General features: G+C 38.8%; 1 protein-coding gene across 1 annotated transcript in view; it reads left to right on the top strand.

Moving 5' to 3' along the window:
• The window catches only part of GYG1 (glycogenin 1), a 14,235-nt gene extending 2,646 nt beyond the window's left edge, over positions 1-11,589 (top strand). Inside the window, exons 3-7 of the mRNA XM_010296812.1 lie at positions 1,861-2,035; positions 2,406-2,568; positions 6,326-6,452; positions 9,643-9,862; positions 10,788-11,589. Coding sequence (XP_010295114.1) covers positions 1,861-2,035; positions 2,406-2,568; positions 6,326-6,452; positions 9,643-9,862; positions 10,788-10,958 — 856 coding nt within the window. The 3' untranslated portion in view covers positions 10,959-11,589. The remainder of the gene's footprint in view (positions 1-1,860; positions 2,036-2,405; positions 2,569-6,325; positions 6,453-9,642; positions 9,863-10,787) is intronic.
• Positions 11,590-14,448: the final 2,859 nt, after the last annotated feature.

Genomic DNA, 14,448 nt, shown 5'->3' with positions numbered 1-14,448 from the left:
CCCTGCTGATGTGAAGGTTGAAAAATGGAAGTTAAATTCCTTAATAATAACCTTCTAAAACTCTGGAAGCTTAACAGCTAAGCTTAGCAGAATTCAACTTAGACTATCTGGAATTCTGTAAGTTCTTCAAACATGAAGCTGCCTTTTTTCTTCCATATGATGAGTTAACAACTACTGTGTAGTTAGAACATTAAACTGTGACTTGATACTGATATTTGAACTGGATCTTTGCTCTTTCATAGTCCTGCTTAGAACTGTCCAACCATACAATATTGCCTGTGCATTCATTAGTGCTGTGTGTATGTATGTGGAGGTGGGAGTAAGGGATTGGAATTTATTTGTCTTGCAGAAGCATTCCGGATTGAGATAATGTAACACAAGCTCTCTTGAAATCTAGCAGACACTTCAAATCAAATTTTATCATGAGAGAAGAAAACGAGCAGAACTAAAGTAGCACCAAGTACGTCAAATCAGCAGATCAACAGAGGCATCTAATGAGGTCACCACAGTACAACAAGTTAACTGCTTCCTACAGCCTCTCTAGAATAGTCAGTCTCAGTATGGAGCGGACTGAGTGCTCTTTCTACATGTAAGAGGAGAATAAAAAAACCCAATTAACTTAATAGCTACATGAGCTACAGATGATAGCTCAAGACTCTCTACATGGGGAAGTTCTTCTGAAAAGATCTCTCAATTTATAGAGACAGTAGAGAAGTAATAGTGGGCTCAATAATAGGCTCAATAGTAAATGGAGTGACTCTCCCTGGAGTCTCTTGGCAGCTAAATGGCCGTGTCAATATAAAGATGTTAGATATAGGAACATGCATTCTAGCCTGTTAGGTGAGTGTGCTTTTTTAAGATGAATCATGAACGTGCTTATGCGCTAGTGCAAGCCAGCTCCTACTATGCCCTTAGGCCAGCTATACCTGCCTACGTAGTGGTGTAACTGGAACTTGCATTTCTCACTCTGTATCCACTGACAAGGTGGTATGCCTTAAGTTCAGAAGCAACTGTCCATACCAAACTGTCAGTATAAAGACAGCCTTGCAAGACAGAGTCCTAAAATTCATTTACAAGCTGTGGCTTAAACTGTACTGATAATTGCTGAGCATTCAAGATACACTGTAGAACAGCAAGACTTTACAGATGCTTCATATTTTAAGCAGCATGAACTCCTTGACCTCTCTTGAACTAATGGTAATGCTTTACTGATGGTGAAGCAAAGGTTGCATATCTGCCACAAAATTTCACTATACTGTCTGAAAGTGTCACCCCTAGGTGAACATGGTGCTGGGTCAAAACACTGTTGTACCCACAGCCATGATTAAGTGAGTCTTTAGAACTTTGTGGGATAAAGAAAGTTTTAGCAACTGGGTCTACACATGTCCCTAACAGTCACAAATCCAGAACAGTGTTGTCATTACTATTGCATAACTTCTGTTTCAGCTGTTTAGGATTCAGCTACTGTCCTGCTCAAGCTACTCTAACAGCTTCCCATTTCTTAATTGCCTGCTCAAAGTACACTGTTAACTTGCCAAAAATCAGAGTCTGGCTGAAAAAAAGCTGTGTGGAAAATTTGTAATACATAGCCACGACGTACTGGACTTGGTAGCAACACCAACTAAAGCCCCGTTTGTGGAAGAAAAAAACCCTCCAAACTTACAATGTCCATTACAAACTAGAAACCTTGAGGGAGACAGGTGTCCTTGTGCATTCCAACACATGCAGTCAACTCTTACTGATGGTGTAAGAAATACTGCCAAGTTCCCTGTTATTCCACTTCTCTTTATGGAATCTGTTGTGTGGTCTGGTGCTGGAATAACAATAGAACTAAATCTTGGCAATTGGCTCTTTCCCCAGGAAAGTGCTGGAAAAAGTCTTTGATGAAGTCATATTGGTAAATGTCTTGGATAGTGGGGATTCAGCACACTTGGCATTAATGAAAAGACCTGAGCTGGGTGTCACACTAACAAAGCTTCACTGCTGGGAACTGACGCAGTTTTCAAAATGTGTTTTCATGGACGCAGACACAATGGTAAGTGGTGATGTCTCATGGTACCTCTTAATGACCTGGCGTGGGGGGGGTTTGAATGTTTTCTTCTGTGGGTTGTTTCTGGTTTTGTTGGTTTGGGGGGGGTAGGTTTTCTTTTTTTTAAGAGGAGGGATAGTAGAGGTGGTCTTGCTATTTGGACTAGTAACTCTAAAAATGTATGAGCCTTTTTAATCTAAATTAATTGTAACATAGTCTGTGGGTGCTGTCTCTATAAAATATTTTTCCATAAGATAAGAGCATCGATATGAGAACTTCCATGTCTTAAGGTAGATGTCAAAATCCATTAAAACATGATACCCCAGTTCCTAATGTAAAAACCAGAAAACAATTTTTTTACCCCGTTTACAACTAGGTTTTGTCAAATATCGATGAGCTTTTTGAGAGAGAAGAGCTGTCTGCAGCACCAGATCCAGGCTGGCCTGACTGTTTTAATTCTGGAGTTTTTGTTTACCGACCTTCCATTGAAACATACAATCAGCTGTTACAGTTTGCCACAGAGAAAGGCAGCTTTGATGGTATGTATTAATTTGTATTTCAATATAAGTTAGATCAAAATGGTAATAGCAGTTAGGATGGATCAGTAACTACATACGTGTCATGGAAACTCTGTATGATAGAATTCTGAACTCAATGTAACTACACAAAAATTAGATCCTTCTCACAGTAGAGGCTATCATTACAATATGTAGTAAAAATACTTTTTTCAGACTTCATGAAATAAAAAGAGTTTGGCCTCCAAACTAGCAGCTGTAAGCATTAGCAATGTAGAATCCTGTAACAAGAAATCGTAAGATGTACCAAGCACAGTGCACACACTAGCAAATGAAACTGCAGTACTACGCTTCATGCATTCCTAACACTCAAGGCTTGAATGTTCTATGCTAACTCAAGTGGAAAAAAATAGTACTGATCAACTCGAGTGCAGAGAAACAAGTATTTGAAGATGCAACTATCTCTTCATATGCTGTGTGGTAGCTTCCTGTCGTTATAGGGTGGTGACTCTCTCTTTCCCAATATCAAGTGCATGTAGCCTTGGCTGCTTCCCACTATACATCACTTGGTATCGGCCACTGTGCCATATTTAAGCTTGAGAAGCCAAGTTCTGCTGTCCTGTAAGTCTCCTAAATCTATTACCATTGCAGTAGATGCACACGTTGCTTGAAGACTGCTACAGTTAAAGGCTTCTGAATATCACTGGCTCATGTCATTAAATTTCGTTATGTAACTACTGGGGTACAAAACAAAATCTAACTGAAAAAGCTACAGAAAACTACATAAATAAGGCTGTAAAATGGAACTCTTAATAGAAGGTAATTAGCCAGCCTGCTGACTTACCTTTCAGTACCTTGTAAAAAGTAAAACTTCTAGATGTCACTCCCTGTCTGCAGAATAATCCCTGTTAGCTGTGTGGAGTCCTATTGTGTGGCCTCCTAATGAACATTAGTTGCAGCTGGATGCTACAGCTGGTCTGTCTGTACCTTGCTACTGACAAGGTAGCAGTTGGTAGCTCTGGGAGTGCTCTCAAATGTTGGGTGTAAATTGATCACTGCCATAGCAAAAGCTGTAACATGGTACTGAATTGTTGCATTTAAAAACAAACAAACAAAAGCCAAACCAGCCAACACCTTTGTGCAAACTGACTGAGTAGTGCCAGGAACGCCCAAGACCTGGTGGTTGTCTCCTCTGAGCTTTGTGTTTGACTGATAGCAGACCCCACCTTCAAAGTCTAAGGCCCCTGTCCTTTGAAGAACAGAACTGCTTCCACAAGATACTTTCTGACTTGAAAGCTAAAGCCACACAATGGTGAAATTTCCTTTATGTCTTAAACATCAAGCAATTGTTTAACAGCAAAAATGGTGGGTTAATGGTTTAGGTACCAAATTTCTAGAACTGTAATTTGTACTTCAGCTTTAAAATTTATTCAGTTTTTATTAAATGGTAGCACTGATCTGAGTAATGAGACCACAGAATCTTATGCTACCTGCATAAGCTGCTGCTGAACTTGTGAATTTGGTGGGGAGAAAGGGGGTTTAAACTTAAATTGATCCAGACAGTAATGAAAGTTCCTAGGAAACCTTTTATAAGAGAAACACCTGTGAAGGGTCACTGCCCTTAACAGGACACAGGGATGCAATCTCAGCAAGCTACCAAGCCATGCATAAATGAACTCTAGCTCTCAGCATTCCATCTGCAGTTGTTGTAACTAGGGAATGAAAGACTTCCCAGAGTATTTCATGTTTATAACAGCAGACACATGCCTCCTATGTAATGCTGTTGTCCAGAAATAGTAGAGTGATGGAGATAAGAGTCTACTTATATAGACAACTACTTTGTCTATTTGAACTTCACCTTTCTAGAAAAAGAGGAATATGTCATGCAATAATTCTAGATACCATCTAGAAGTAGTGGAGGGGAAAAAAAAAGTTTGGTTTTAGAAGAAATCTGGTAGTACTGATGCCTTAAGAACATTGCTATTGCTTTGATCCTCTGGATCTTTAGCCTGGGATTTAAAATGGTTGCTTTTACATATAAAGATATAATGCAGCAAGACTGTATCTGTAGATACGTAGCTAATGTAACCTGCTGGATTCTTTTGCCTTATGTCTAAGGTCCAGTTTATACAACAAGACTACTGTTGGAAGTCTGAGCTACAGCAGCTAAATGCTGCTTTGGCACAAATGCATGCAATCTGAAAAAAAGCTGCATATGTAAAACACTCTGAGTGAGAGAAAGTTCTGTAGAATAAGTTAAATACATTGTTGCTGCCCCTTCAGTGATGAGCTGTCTGTTCTAAGGCGGCATATCAGACTTTCTTATCTTTTAGATGATCTTACTGTTAACATGTGCATTCTTAACACAGCATTAAGTTAGAAGTTAAAAGGAAACATATCTGGGTAAAGACCAGGGGATTTGTCTAGTTTGTTTGACTCTTTTCTCTTGTGATGGGCACAACTTCTTCAAAAATTCTTTCTTTCCTTTATGGGTTGAGAGGCAAGTCAGAGGTTTGAAATTGCTGGACTGAGTCTCTAGGCAATTTCTCACTCTGCAATCTGCATGTAAGCCGACAGCTGTAACAGGATACTTGGAATTTATATTTGTCAGTGTACTGTCCGTACATCCAAGTTTATGCCCAATGCCTAGATACTTCCGTTGCAAAAAGAAAATTCTGCTCAAACATCAGGGAGGGTTTAAACATTAGTACTGCCCTAAATCTAATCATAGACCAACAAAAAGCCTTTCCTCAGTCAGCAGAGACTGAGTGCTTTAGAAAATTAAAGATTAAAATAAAACATTGTCTCTTTTCTAAGCTATCAATTTACTGACTCTTTAGCAATGCTACCTGTGAATGCAGTTACAGGTGAAGGGCTGACAGCAAATGAAAGTTGAGAGACTCCTTTCAATCACCTTCGTAAGAGGAACTATTAGCACTTAAAGGCTAAGTATATTCACTGCAATAAAGAATGAATGGATATAAATAATTAGTTTTTACTTCTCAGTAGCTGCTTATCAACTAGTGTGCTTTGGGCCAGAGGTATTTTTTTTTAGCTACTCTACTACTGACATACCAAACAACTTCAGACCCATTTGACCTCATTACAACCTCTACTTGTAAACTAAGAGGTGACCCCTCCCAACACAGCAGGCTGTAACCTAAGTTGTTATCCACACTTAGGAGTTAGCCAGCAGCTTTTTAGTACAGAACTAGGAATGCCTATTGCCTGTTAAGGTATTTGATGAAGTTTTACTAGAGTTGTCGCCAAGACCCAATGTGCTTTCCTTATCATATCACAGTGTAGGCAGATGCATGTAGGGCTGCAGCTCTAACAGACCACCGATATCCTAACTCTGGCATTGGGATGTTGGTCATGCATCTGTAAGCATAAGTAATAAAACTAATTGTTGGCACTTGATCTTCCAAGCTACACCTTTCCTGAAGCTCAACAGGACTCAATTGTCAAGTCCTGTTTTTTGCTGCCTTATACAGCTTGAAGTTGAGCTGTAAAAGAAACTGAATGGCAGGGTTTGTGAGCAGCTTGCTATCTTTTAGAAGAAGTAACCCCACATGTACTACCTTTTTCATTCTCTGCATGTTTTTTATTTTCAAAGGCTGCAAGGTTTACAGGGTTGTTCACAAACAGAACTCCAGTGCTCTGTGCCAAACATCTACTGGACACGGCAACTGCATTACCAACTCTTAATTAGTGAAGTGACTGAAAAAGATCCTGAAACAGTTATCTGATGCTTGTAGCCTATTACTGCTTTCTCTTTCAGGTGCAGATCAGGGGTTGTTAAACACCTTCTTCAGCAGCTGGGCAACAACAGACATGAGCAAACATCTACCATTTATTTATAATTTGAGCAGCACTTCTGTATATTCCTACCTTCCAGCATTTAAAGCGTAAGTTCAAAATTATAAGACAACTTTCAGAGCTTATATAAACTAATTTCTTGTAACAGAAAGAACAGGCGTGATGTAAACTTACAGTTTTTCTAAAGCGAGACCATTATTGTCACTAAAAGAAGGTCTAATAGTTTCCTCTAAAAAAAAAAAAGTTGAATTAATACTAGTTAAATGAATCATCTCATGATAAATGCATAGAGAAAGCTGTATCTGTAGCTTAAACCACTCATTCCTGGTGTAACACTGAAGTTGATTTAGAGTAAGCACATTTGTCAGGACACTTGCAAAAGGAAGAACTTTTTCCTTTTTTTTTTTTTTCCCACCACTCCAATATGGGATACTGTCTAGTACAGCTCTAACCAAAGGCAGTAGCTCTTGAATCAGCTTGAGCTGAACTTCAGCATGTCACTAGTGGTATTGTTCCCACCTAGATAACTTGCCCTTTGCTCACTCAAATTACTTAGGGTATTTAACAACCAGTAGTTACAGTTCATCTAATCAACCTATACCATTCAAATAAACATGGTGAACAGAGACTTGTATAAAGCCAGGATTCTCTCCCAACAATCTTTCCAGATACCAGGTAGTTCATTAAGTAATAGCAAGAGGGAGCAAAAACTACAGCCAGCCAGCCACCATATCATTGCATGTTTCCCGTGTAAGGAAAACAACTGTACCCTCCCTAGCTAGCAGTACTAGATTTGGCACGCGAGTGAACTGTAGGGCAGTGGCAGGGTCACTCAAAGTGTAATAAGCACAGGAGGAAACCGAAATGTTATGCAGAAGCTCTTATTCATTAAGAGCTGTAAAAGTTGAGGGGGTGGGGAAGGGAAAGTACCAATTGCATAAAAGCAATCTGATCTCCGAATGACATCAGGTTACCAGCGTCTAAAGCAGCAGCCAGCACAAGCCGGACTGCTGCTGGCTGAAGATCAAGCTATGTCTTGTGATCAGAATTCCACTCGAAATCCTGTCATGCTAAAAATGGAACACTTATTTAAAGAAATATATGCCAGTCTAAGAGTGACTAAGTAGTTGGGTAGCATTTGATAAGCTCACATCTACTGTGAAGTATGGCTCTTTCCATGGCTGGCTGGTGGTTGGTCACGTGACCTTAAATTTACGAATGACCTTGTTGCCACAAAAGACTAATTTGATCTGGGGACTCCTGACAAAAATTCCACTTGACTGGCTGAATCAATTGCCTAACTGAATTCGGCAGACCTTCAAAAGTAGAATGCTGGAAGTGCAGCCCTTTTAAGCAGAATGGCCTGCTCAATAAGTGGAACAATTTCCTTTGGTTAGATCAGCAGCTACACTCCTGATAATCAGCAGTTGGAATAAAGTGAAATGTAAACCTACTGACATCAATAGCTAAGTTTTTTGCAGCTTTGTACAGCGAGACTAGATTTCACAGCAGTCTCGGTAATCCTTTTTCCAAAGGAAAATGCCAATTCATGACAAATGCTCTCTAACTTCAAAACATTGATGAAGGACTTTTCTGGGAGATGGGGAAAGACAGATTAGTTACTGAGGCCAGTGTGGACATAAAGCTTCCTAACAGTTGAGCTTAAATGTCAAAAGAAAGTATTGCAGATCTAGAAAGCAGATACTTAAAACGTCATAGAAGCTTGGCATCTGTCAACTGTTGTACAGGTCTTAAGTGGACAGAATACTAAGAATATTCTACCTTATTTGCAGGAAGTGTAATGTAACACTTCTTAGACATTCTCTAGCTTAAATAGCCTTGATTTTTAAACAATGACAAGTTTCTTCATAACGGCAGTAGCCTATGATGAAGAAAACTCAGGATGTTAAGTAGTGCTGTGACGGTTACTAAAACTAAGATAGTCCTCTTATGCCCAATCTTGACACATGAGTTTAAAGTTAAAGCCCAGGAACTGACCTCTTGAAGACAGATATTTTTTCTTGCAATTAGTACAAATATTTGACCTTGTTTCATACATGCTTAGGTTTTACTTTTGCAATAACATCAGTTGTGTTCAAAACATTGAACATCAATATTGAAATACAGTCAAGGATCTCGCAATAGTACATGCACACACACCACCACCACCGCCCGCCCCCCCCCATACTGCCTTGTCTGAAGTTGTTGAAAAACACTTGCATAGTCTCCATATGTAAAACTTCTTAAAAGTCTGAGTCCTGGTCAAAATGACCAGGGTGTGCTTAACAAAAATGTTACACAAACTAGTTTGGCATTATTACTCATTTTAGTCCTATTTTGTTGAGAAGAAATCCTAACGTGATGCAAACTGAACTAGGAGAGACAGTCACTAGAGAGACTGCTATTGCTTGTTCACAAAACTGACTCAAGCTGAACTCTAGTTCTGGAACCATAGAACAATGGAATGAATGCTGTCTCTTTTAGTGTTAAGGTCTTTGCTTTAAAAGGCGTGCATCTCATTTACACTCTTAATGCAAAAAAAATACTGGTACAATTTCGGACAAAGTGAGTAGTCTGTATTGAAAATGGAGTTAAAGTACTTCTAAAAAGAAACCCACTACCACCACAAAACCCACCCCTGGCTAAACTAAGGTTATTTAGAAAATAATGCATTGGTTGTCTGGCGTGACCCTACTGCACCAAGATCAGAACTCCTCTGAAATGCCTAGGTTATACAGAGTTGTTATTTTGCAGGGCCACAATCTTACTGCAGCAGGACCTTCCAATGATCCTTTTCTATAGGACTGTAAACTGAAAGGGTAACTCTTAACACTGACCCTTCTCTACATAATGCTTGTAATGCCTAACTATCTGGATCACTGACTTTGGAGTAGAATCTTTTTCACTTTTAAAACCAGTTCCGATTGCAACGGCTGCTTGAGACTGCTCTCTCCTGAGCTATGGACATCACTCTACCTAAAGACTTGAGTTGGCTGTAAGTACTTAAATAGCCCAGACCATTAGGTTTTGGCTGTATTCTGACTAGTGTAATGTAGAATTCCATTTGCATTTTTTGTTGTATAGCGATGCTTTCAGTCCCAGTAGGCATTGACAGTTTGATCATTTAGTGTTTAGCCTCCTAAATATATACATATTTCTGTCTTCTGGACACCTACAGAAACTGCAGGTTAAAAAAAAAAAATTTATGTCTGCCAGTTAAAACTCTTGTTTTCTAGACACCTGCACAAACTGTGGGTTCTAACTTTTTCTGTCCAACAGGTTTGGTGCAAATACTAAAGTGGTGCATTTCCTGGGAAGCACAAAGCCATGGAACTATACATATGACTCCAGAACAAAAAGCATAAAAGGCAACATGGATGACTCTAAAATAGTTCACCCAGAATTCCTCAACATGTGGTGGGATACCTATGCAGCTAATGTTTTACCATTACTAGAACAGCATGGAATTGTTAAAGACATTAATACAGGTGTAAACATGGTATGTGCTTTAATATTCTTGTAGAAACTAAGTTATGGATGACAGGTTCTTTACCGTTCCACTGATTTCCCTTCCCTCTGTCCAACTGAAAGCATGGGTGTGGTTTAGTTTGTGGGATGCAGGGTTTTTTGGTTTTGTTCTTTTAAGCTTGGCATAAATAATACTACAGAAGAGAAGCATGCTGTAGCTTGAATGTAGCTGTCTGCTTGCCTAAAACAAACTATGTAAGTAGCTAATGGTGCACCAGAAATTATACTGTCGTAGCTTCTTTAAGAGTTAGGGCCCTTCTCTGTATATATTAATGTGTTGCAGCTCCTAAGGTTCTCAAGCAGAAGAACCCAGTTCAGCATGCATTATATACATACAGATCTTGCATGATGAAACAAATCTAGGTAAGCGTAGGATAACTAAAGAATGAGTACTTACGTAGACTGGCAGTGATGAATCCCAATACACATCAAAGCCAAAGCAATGCTTCTAACTCTAGTTCTCATTCACAGAGTTTAGTAGCTTGCATCTGACTGCAGACGTTATAGTCTTAAATTAGTGCACGGGCCTGTTTAAGTTCTCAACCTTTCTGAGACCAAAGTTAACTGATCTCTTAAGATGTGCTTTCTCTTGTTAATCTTACATCTTTCTAACGAACTATTTGCAGCTATCGGGCTTGGTCTATACTCTGGCTTTCTCTTGTGGCTTCTGTAGAGAGGTATGAAGAACTTAAACTTTTCTCTTTTTTTTTTTCCTTCCCTGCTAACTTTTGTAACACTGCTTTGTTATTTTGCTAGGAAAGCTGCACAATCCCTGCACATTGGCTATGCTTGCTGCTGCGCATGAGACCATCTACTTTGTTGTCCCATTCTATGGCCTGTTGCTCACTGTAGCTATGCAAAGTATTTCTGTATTTTCACTCTGCCTTTCCTTTTAGGCAGAGGTTACAGAGGCGGTGTCCCACATATCAATATCAGCACCATCACCAGTATTACCAACTGTATCTTCAGAAGAACGCAAGGAACGGTGGGAACAGGGCCAAGCTGACTATATGGGAGTGGATTCTTTTGACAACATCAAGAAGAAACTTGATACCTACCTTCAGTAGAAATGCCTGTCTCAAACAGTGGTGATGCAAGGACTTGTTCCAGAACTAACAGCTAGAAAGGTATAGATGGTGGTCAGTTACACTTGCTAGTAGCTTGTTGAAAAACTTCTTGGCTGAAGGCCTCTGCAGTGCTACAGACGAAGACTGAGCAAAAGCTAGGAAGCAGAATTCCTTGGGCCACCTATAACTGCCCAATTTCCAATTCTCCCTACTAGATAAAACCAGGTATTTTCAGCTTAAATTTTCTTCTGTTGTGATCAATTGGCTCAACATATTCCTTGAAACTGGGTTTGTTACCTCACCTCATTAAGGTGATTAGCATTGATTCCTTTGCTTGCTGTTTTAGATGTAAAATCTAATTCATGGGATTGCTCATACACTAGAGTGGTAGCCATTCTGCTTTACCATAAATATATTAATGACACTGGGATACATACAGATGTAACAGTAATAGCACTGCTTTGCTCTTCCAGTCACAATTGCACTGAAGTTTTGACCAGGTTCTTACGCACAGTGCCTACAGCATGGCAGAATGCATTTTTCAGTTCTGTATACTATGGGACTAGTAAACTGAGTTTTATCTGTTACTTGCAATGTTGCACTTGATACAAAAATAAAAAGTTGTCATGCATTTCTGGCTTCCCTAAACTCTTGAGCAATTAAAAAAAGAGGGAGCTCTGAAGCAGTTTAACTAAAATATTCAACAGGTATAACCCTTAAGCTTTGCTAATGCTACTCCAGCTATCATTAGCAAATGTCCAGCTTTAGTTTCTGTCATTATTTACAGAGTTTATAGTCATTTGCCAGGGAGCTGTTTAGCGCCAAGTCCCCTTATTAGCTTGCCCTAAGTATAAGACGGCAGTGGAGGAAGTACCTGCTGAAGCTGCTCACATAAGCAACATGGAGCTTGGGAAGAGGGAATCTTTCTTTCAGTGACTAAAGAAACATCATCCCTAACATAAGCCCTGCACACTGTGAACTTGTTTTTAAACACAAGGGTGATGCTATTTGGCAAAGAAAGACTAAATAGCTGCTCAAGTAACTTTACTTACCCTGATTAGGGAAACTGCTTTTTCCCTGTGTGCAGAGAGTAAAACAAAGTGGTTTTCCCACACTCAGGCTACACATTGTATTCTAAGACACATGGAAAAGCAGTAAAAATAATCGCAATAACAAAAGTATGCTGAAGACAGAGATTGGCTGTTACGTGTACTAAGTTTCAGATCCATCCTTTAGCCAAAAGTCTAAACAGAACCAAATTATTTATTGTTCGGTCTGACAGCTATACTCTGTACTAGTCCAGAAACACTAAGAAAACATTATTTCATTATTTCCTAATAAAGGAAGATTTTGGCAGGAAGCTAGTGAGGGTGCTAAACTTTTACCCTAGAGATAAAAAACAATCCACAAGCTCTCACCATTTGCTGGTAAAGCAGAAGATGTAATCTGGGTATGAGAGTTAGTTTGTTTTAACTTGTTTTCACTTCTTAATTGCTCTAAGATTCCTTGGTCACCATTTAGCAGAAATGCTAAAGATGAGGTCTGAACCAAAGTAGCTTGTATCTATTTAAAAGTACATAGCATCTGAACTTTCAGTTGTAACTAGCCCTTTCCTGTGTGGGTTTTTCTTTTGCTGTGTTGGGTTTTTTTTAACAGATAAATTTGAAGTTGTGTGAAAGCAGGAGGGATTACTAGTTACAATCTGTAGCGACAAAAATATACTTTATCCAACAAGTACAAATATTGGAATTCTGCATGCTCACAAAATACTCTATGGAAAATGGTAAAATACTCTTTTGAAGACAGCTAAACAGTCTTAGTTTTGCTCCCCTTGTCTGTATTTGTACTAGAGAATAGGCACGTTACTTTTTAAGTTTAATGGGAGAGAACTGAAAGTGTAAAAGCATGAGACTATACCAACCTGAAAATTTGGTTTAGCGTGTAAGTTTTGTTACGTTAATACAAGAAGATAAGGAGAGATGGTGAATTAAGATGAAAACCTGCATGTTTTGGGTTAACAAATATAGTTAGTAAAGAAAAAAAAAACTATAAAACCATTCTGTCCTAGCTTCTGTGACTCATACTATGGTCAAGTGTTTACCCACAGCCTCAGGAAAGCAAAAGGTATGATACTATACCAAACTATGCAGCTTATTTTCAATAAAATTACCTTTGTCATTATCTGCCACTATTTCCTTCATAATTACCGCAGGTAGCGTTTGCGGAAAGAGAGAGATCCCTTTTTATCCCTTGTAATACTATCACTTGATGCAAACAATTTTCTGCTCTAAACTGTAGGTACTCAAAGCAGTAACTGAATTAAAGCACTATAGGCAAAACATCATTATTCAAAAGAATCATAGCCCTGTTTAGATCATGACTCAAGTGTCAGAACTCCATTTGCCTTTAAAAAGCGTATAATCTAAGGTGTTCCTTAGATGGTGACAACTCAGAGCAACGTCTTTATTTTATGTAGGGGGTAAAAAAAAAAACACCCAAATGATAAGACTACTAACTTGGTCTTTGAAATTAAAAATGTTAAGTTCATAATTCTAAAAGACCATTTCTAGAACATGCCACAGAACATACTGTTAGAACTCCAAGAAAGATAATACCAATAGCCAAAGACTACTTAGATATCATGAAAAGCAAAAAGAAACCCCAAACCACCAGAACACTGTGGTTTTTAGCCACCCAAGTAACTGAACAGTTCCATCAAATGAGCCAGGACTTCTCTGCTCTCAGCTTTGACCCCAAACTGTTCTCTCAGATACATTAATGGCTTTCTTGGGAGAGACCTTAACTAGCCATACAGCATAGTACTAACTCCAGCAAGTTTTTAATTGGCTTGGGAACACTAAACCCATCATCTAGTACAGGAAAATGATACTAGTAATTGTTTTCATAATCATAACTCAGCAACATGTCAGCATATTTTAACACAAGTAATGATGTAGCTAGACTAGCCCTTGAAATGGGTCTCTCTCTCTCTCATAGAATTTTAACTTGGAAAATGGAAAGAATGACACAAAGCCAAATCTCTCATTCATTAGCAGGAATTATTTCTCCAGCTTATCTTTAAACATCAGAATTTGAACCCCAAAACCCCAAAGAAAGTTTAACTTACATAAGCTATGCAAAAAAAAGTCAATTGGGTGCAGCTCTAGTTTCTTGTTCTTTTGTTACCTTTCCAGTGACAACCAGTTACTGGGGTTCATGCTGACTTCTGTCATTCCTGTCATCTTAATTCTTTCTCTAGCAGACTTAAAATACTTTTCTCCATAGCTAAGATGCTGGGCCCCCAAAAACTGCATCAGCTTGTTAGGTTACATATCTTTAATTCCTTTCTCACTCCTTCCCTTGGCTCACCGTCTCTCATTCAAATCCCAGACCTCTTCCCTTTATTTTTCAATCCTTTTTTATTTCCTATGTTTGCAATGCATCTTATAATCAGCTGGCTGGTACTCTAAGACATAAGAAAAGGTGAAAG

The sequence above is a fragment of the Phaethon lepturus genome, unplaced genomic scaffold (assembly GCF_000687285.1).
Source record: "Phaethon lepturus isolate BGI_N335 unplaced genomic scaffold, ASM68728v1 scaffold19411, whole genome shotgun sequence".
In the NCBI taxonomy this organism is placed as follows: Eukaryota; Metazoa; Chordata; class Aves; order Phaethontiformes; family Phaethontidae; genus Phaethon; species Phaethon lepturus.
The sequence above is the reverse complement of the archived record's forward strand: the minus strand, read 5'-3'. Positions and strand labels throughout refer to the sequence as shown.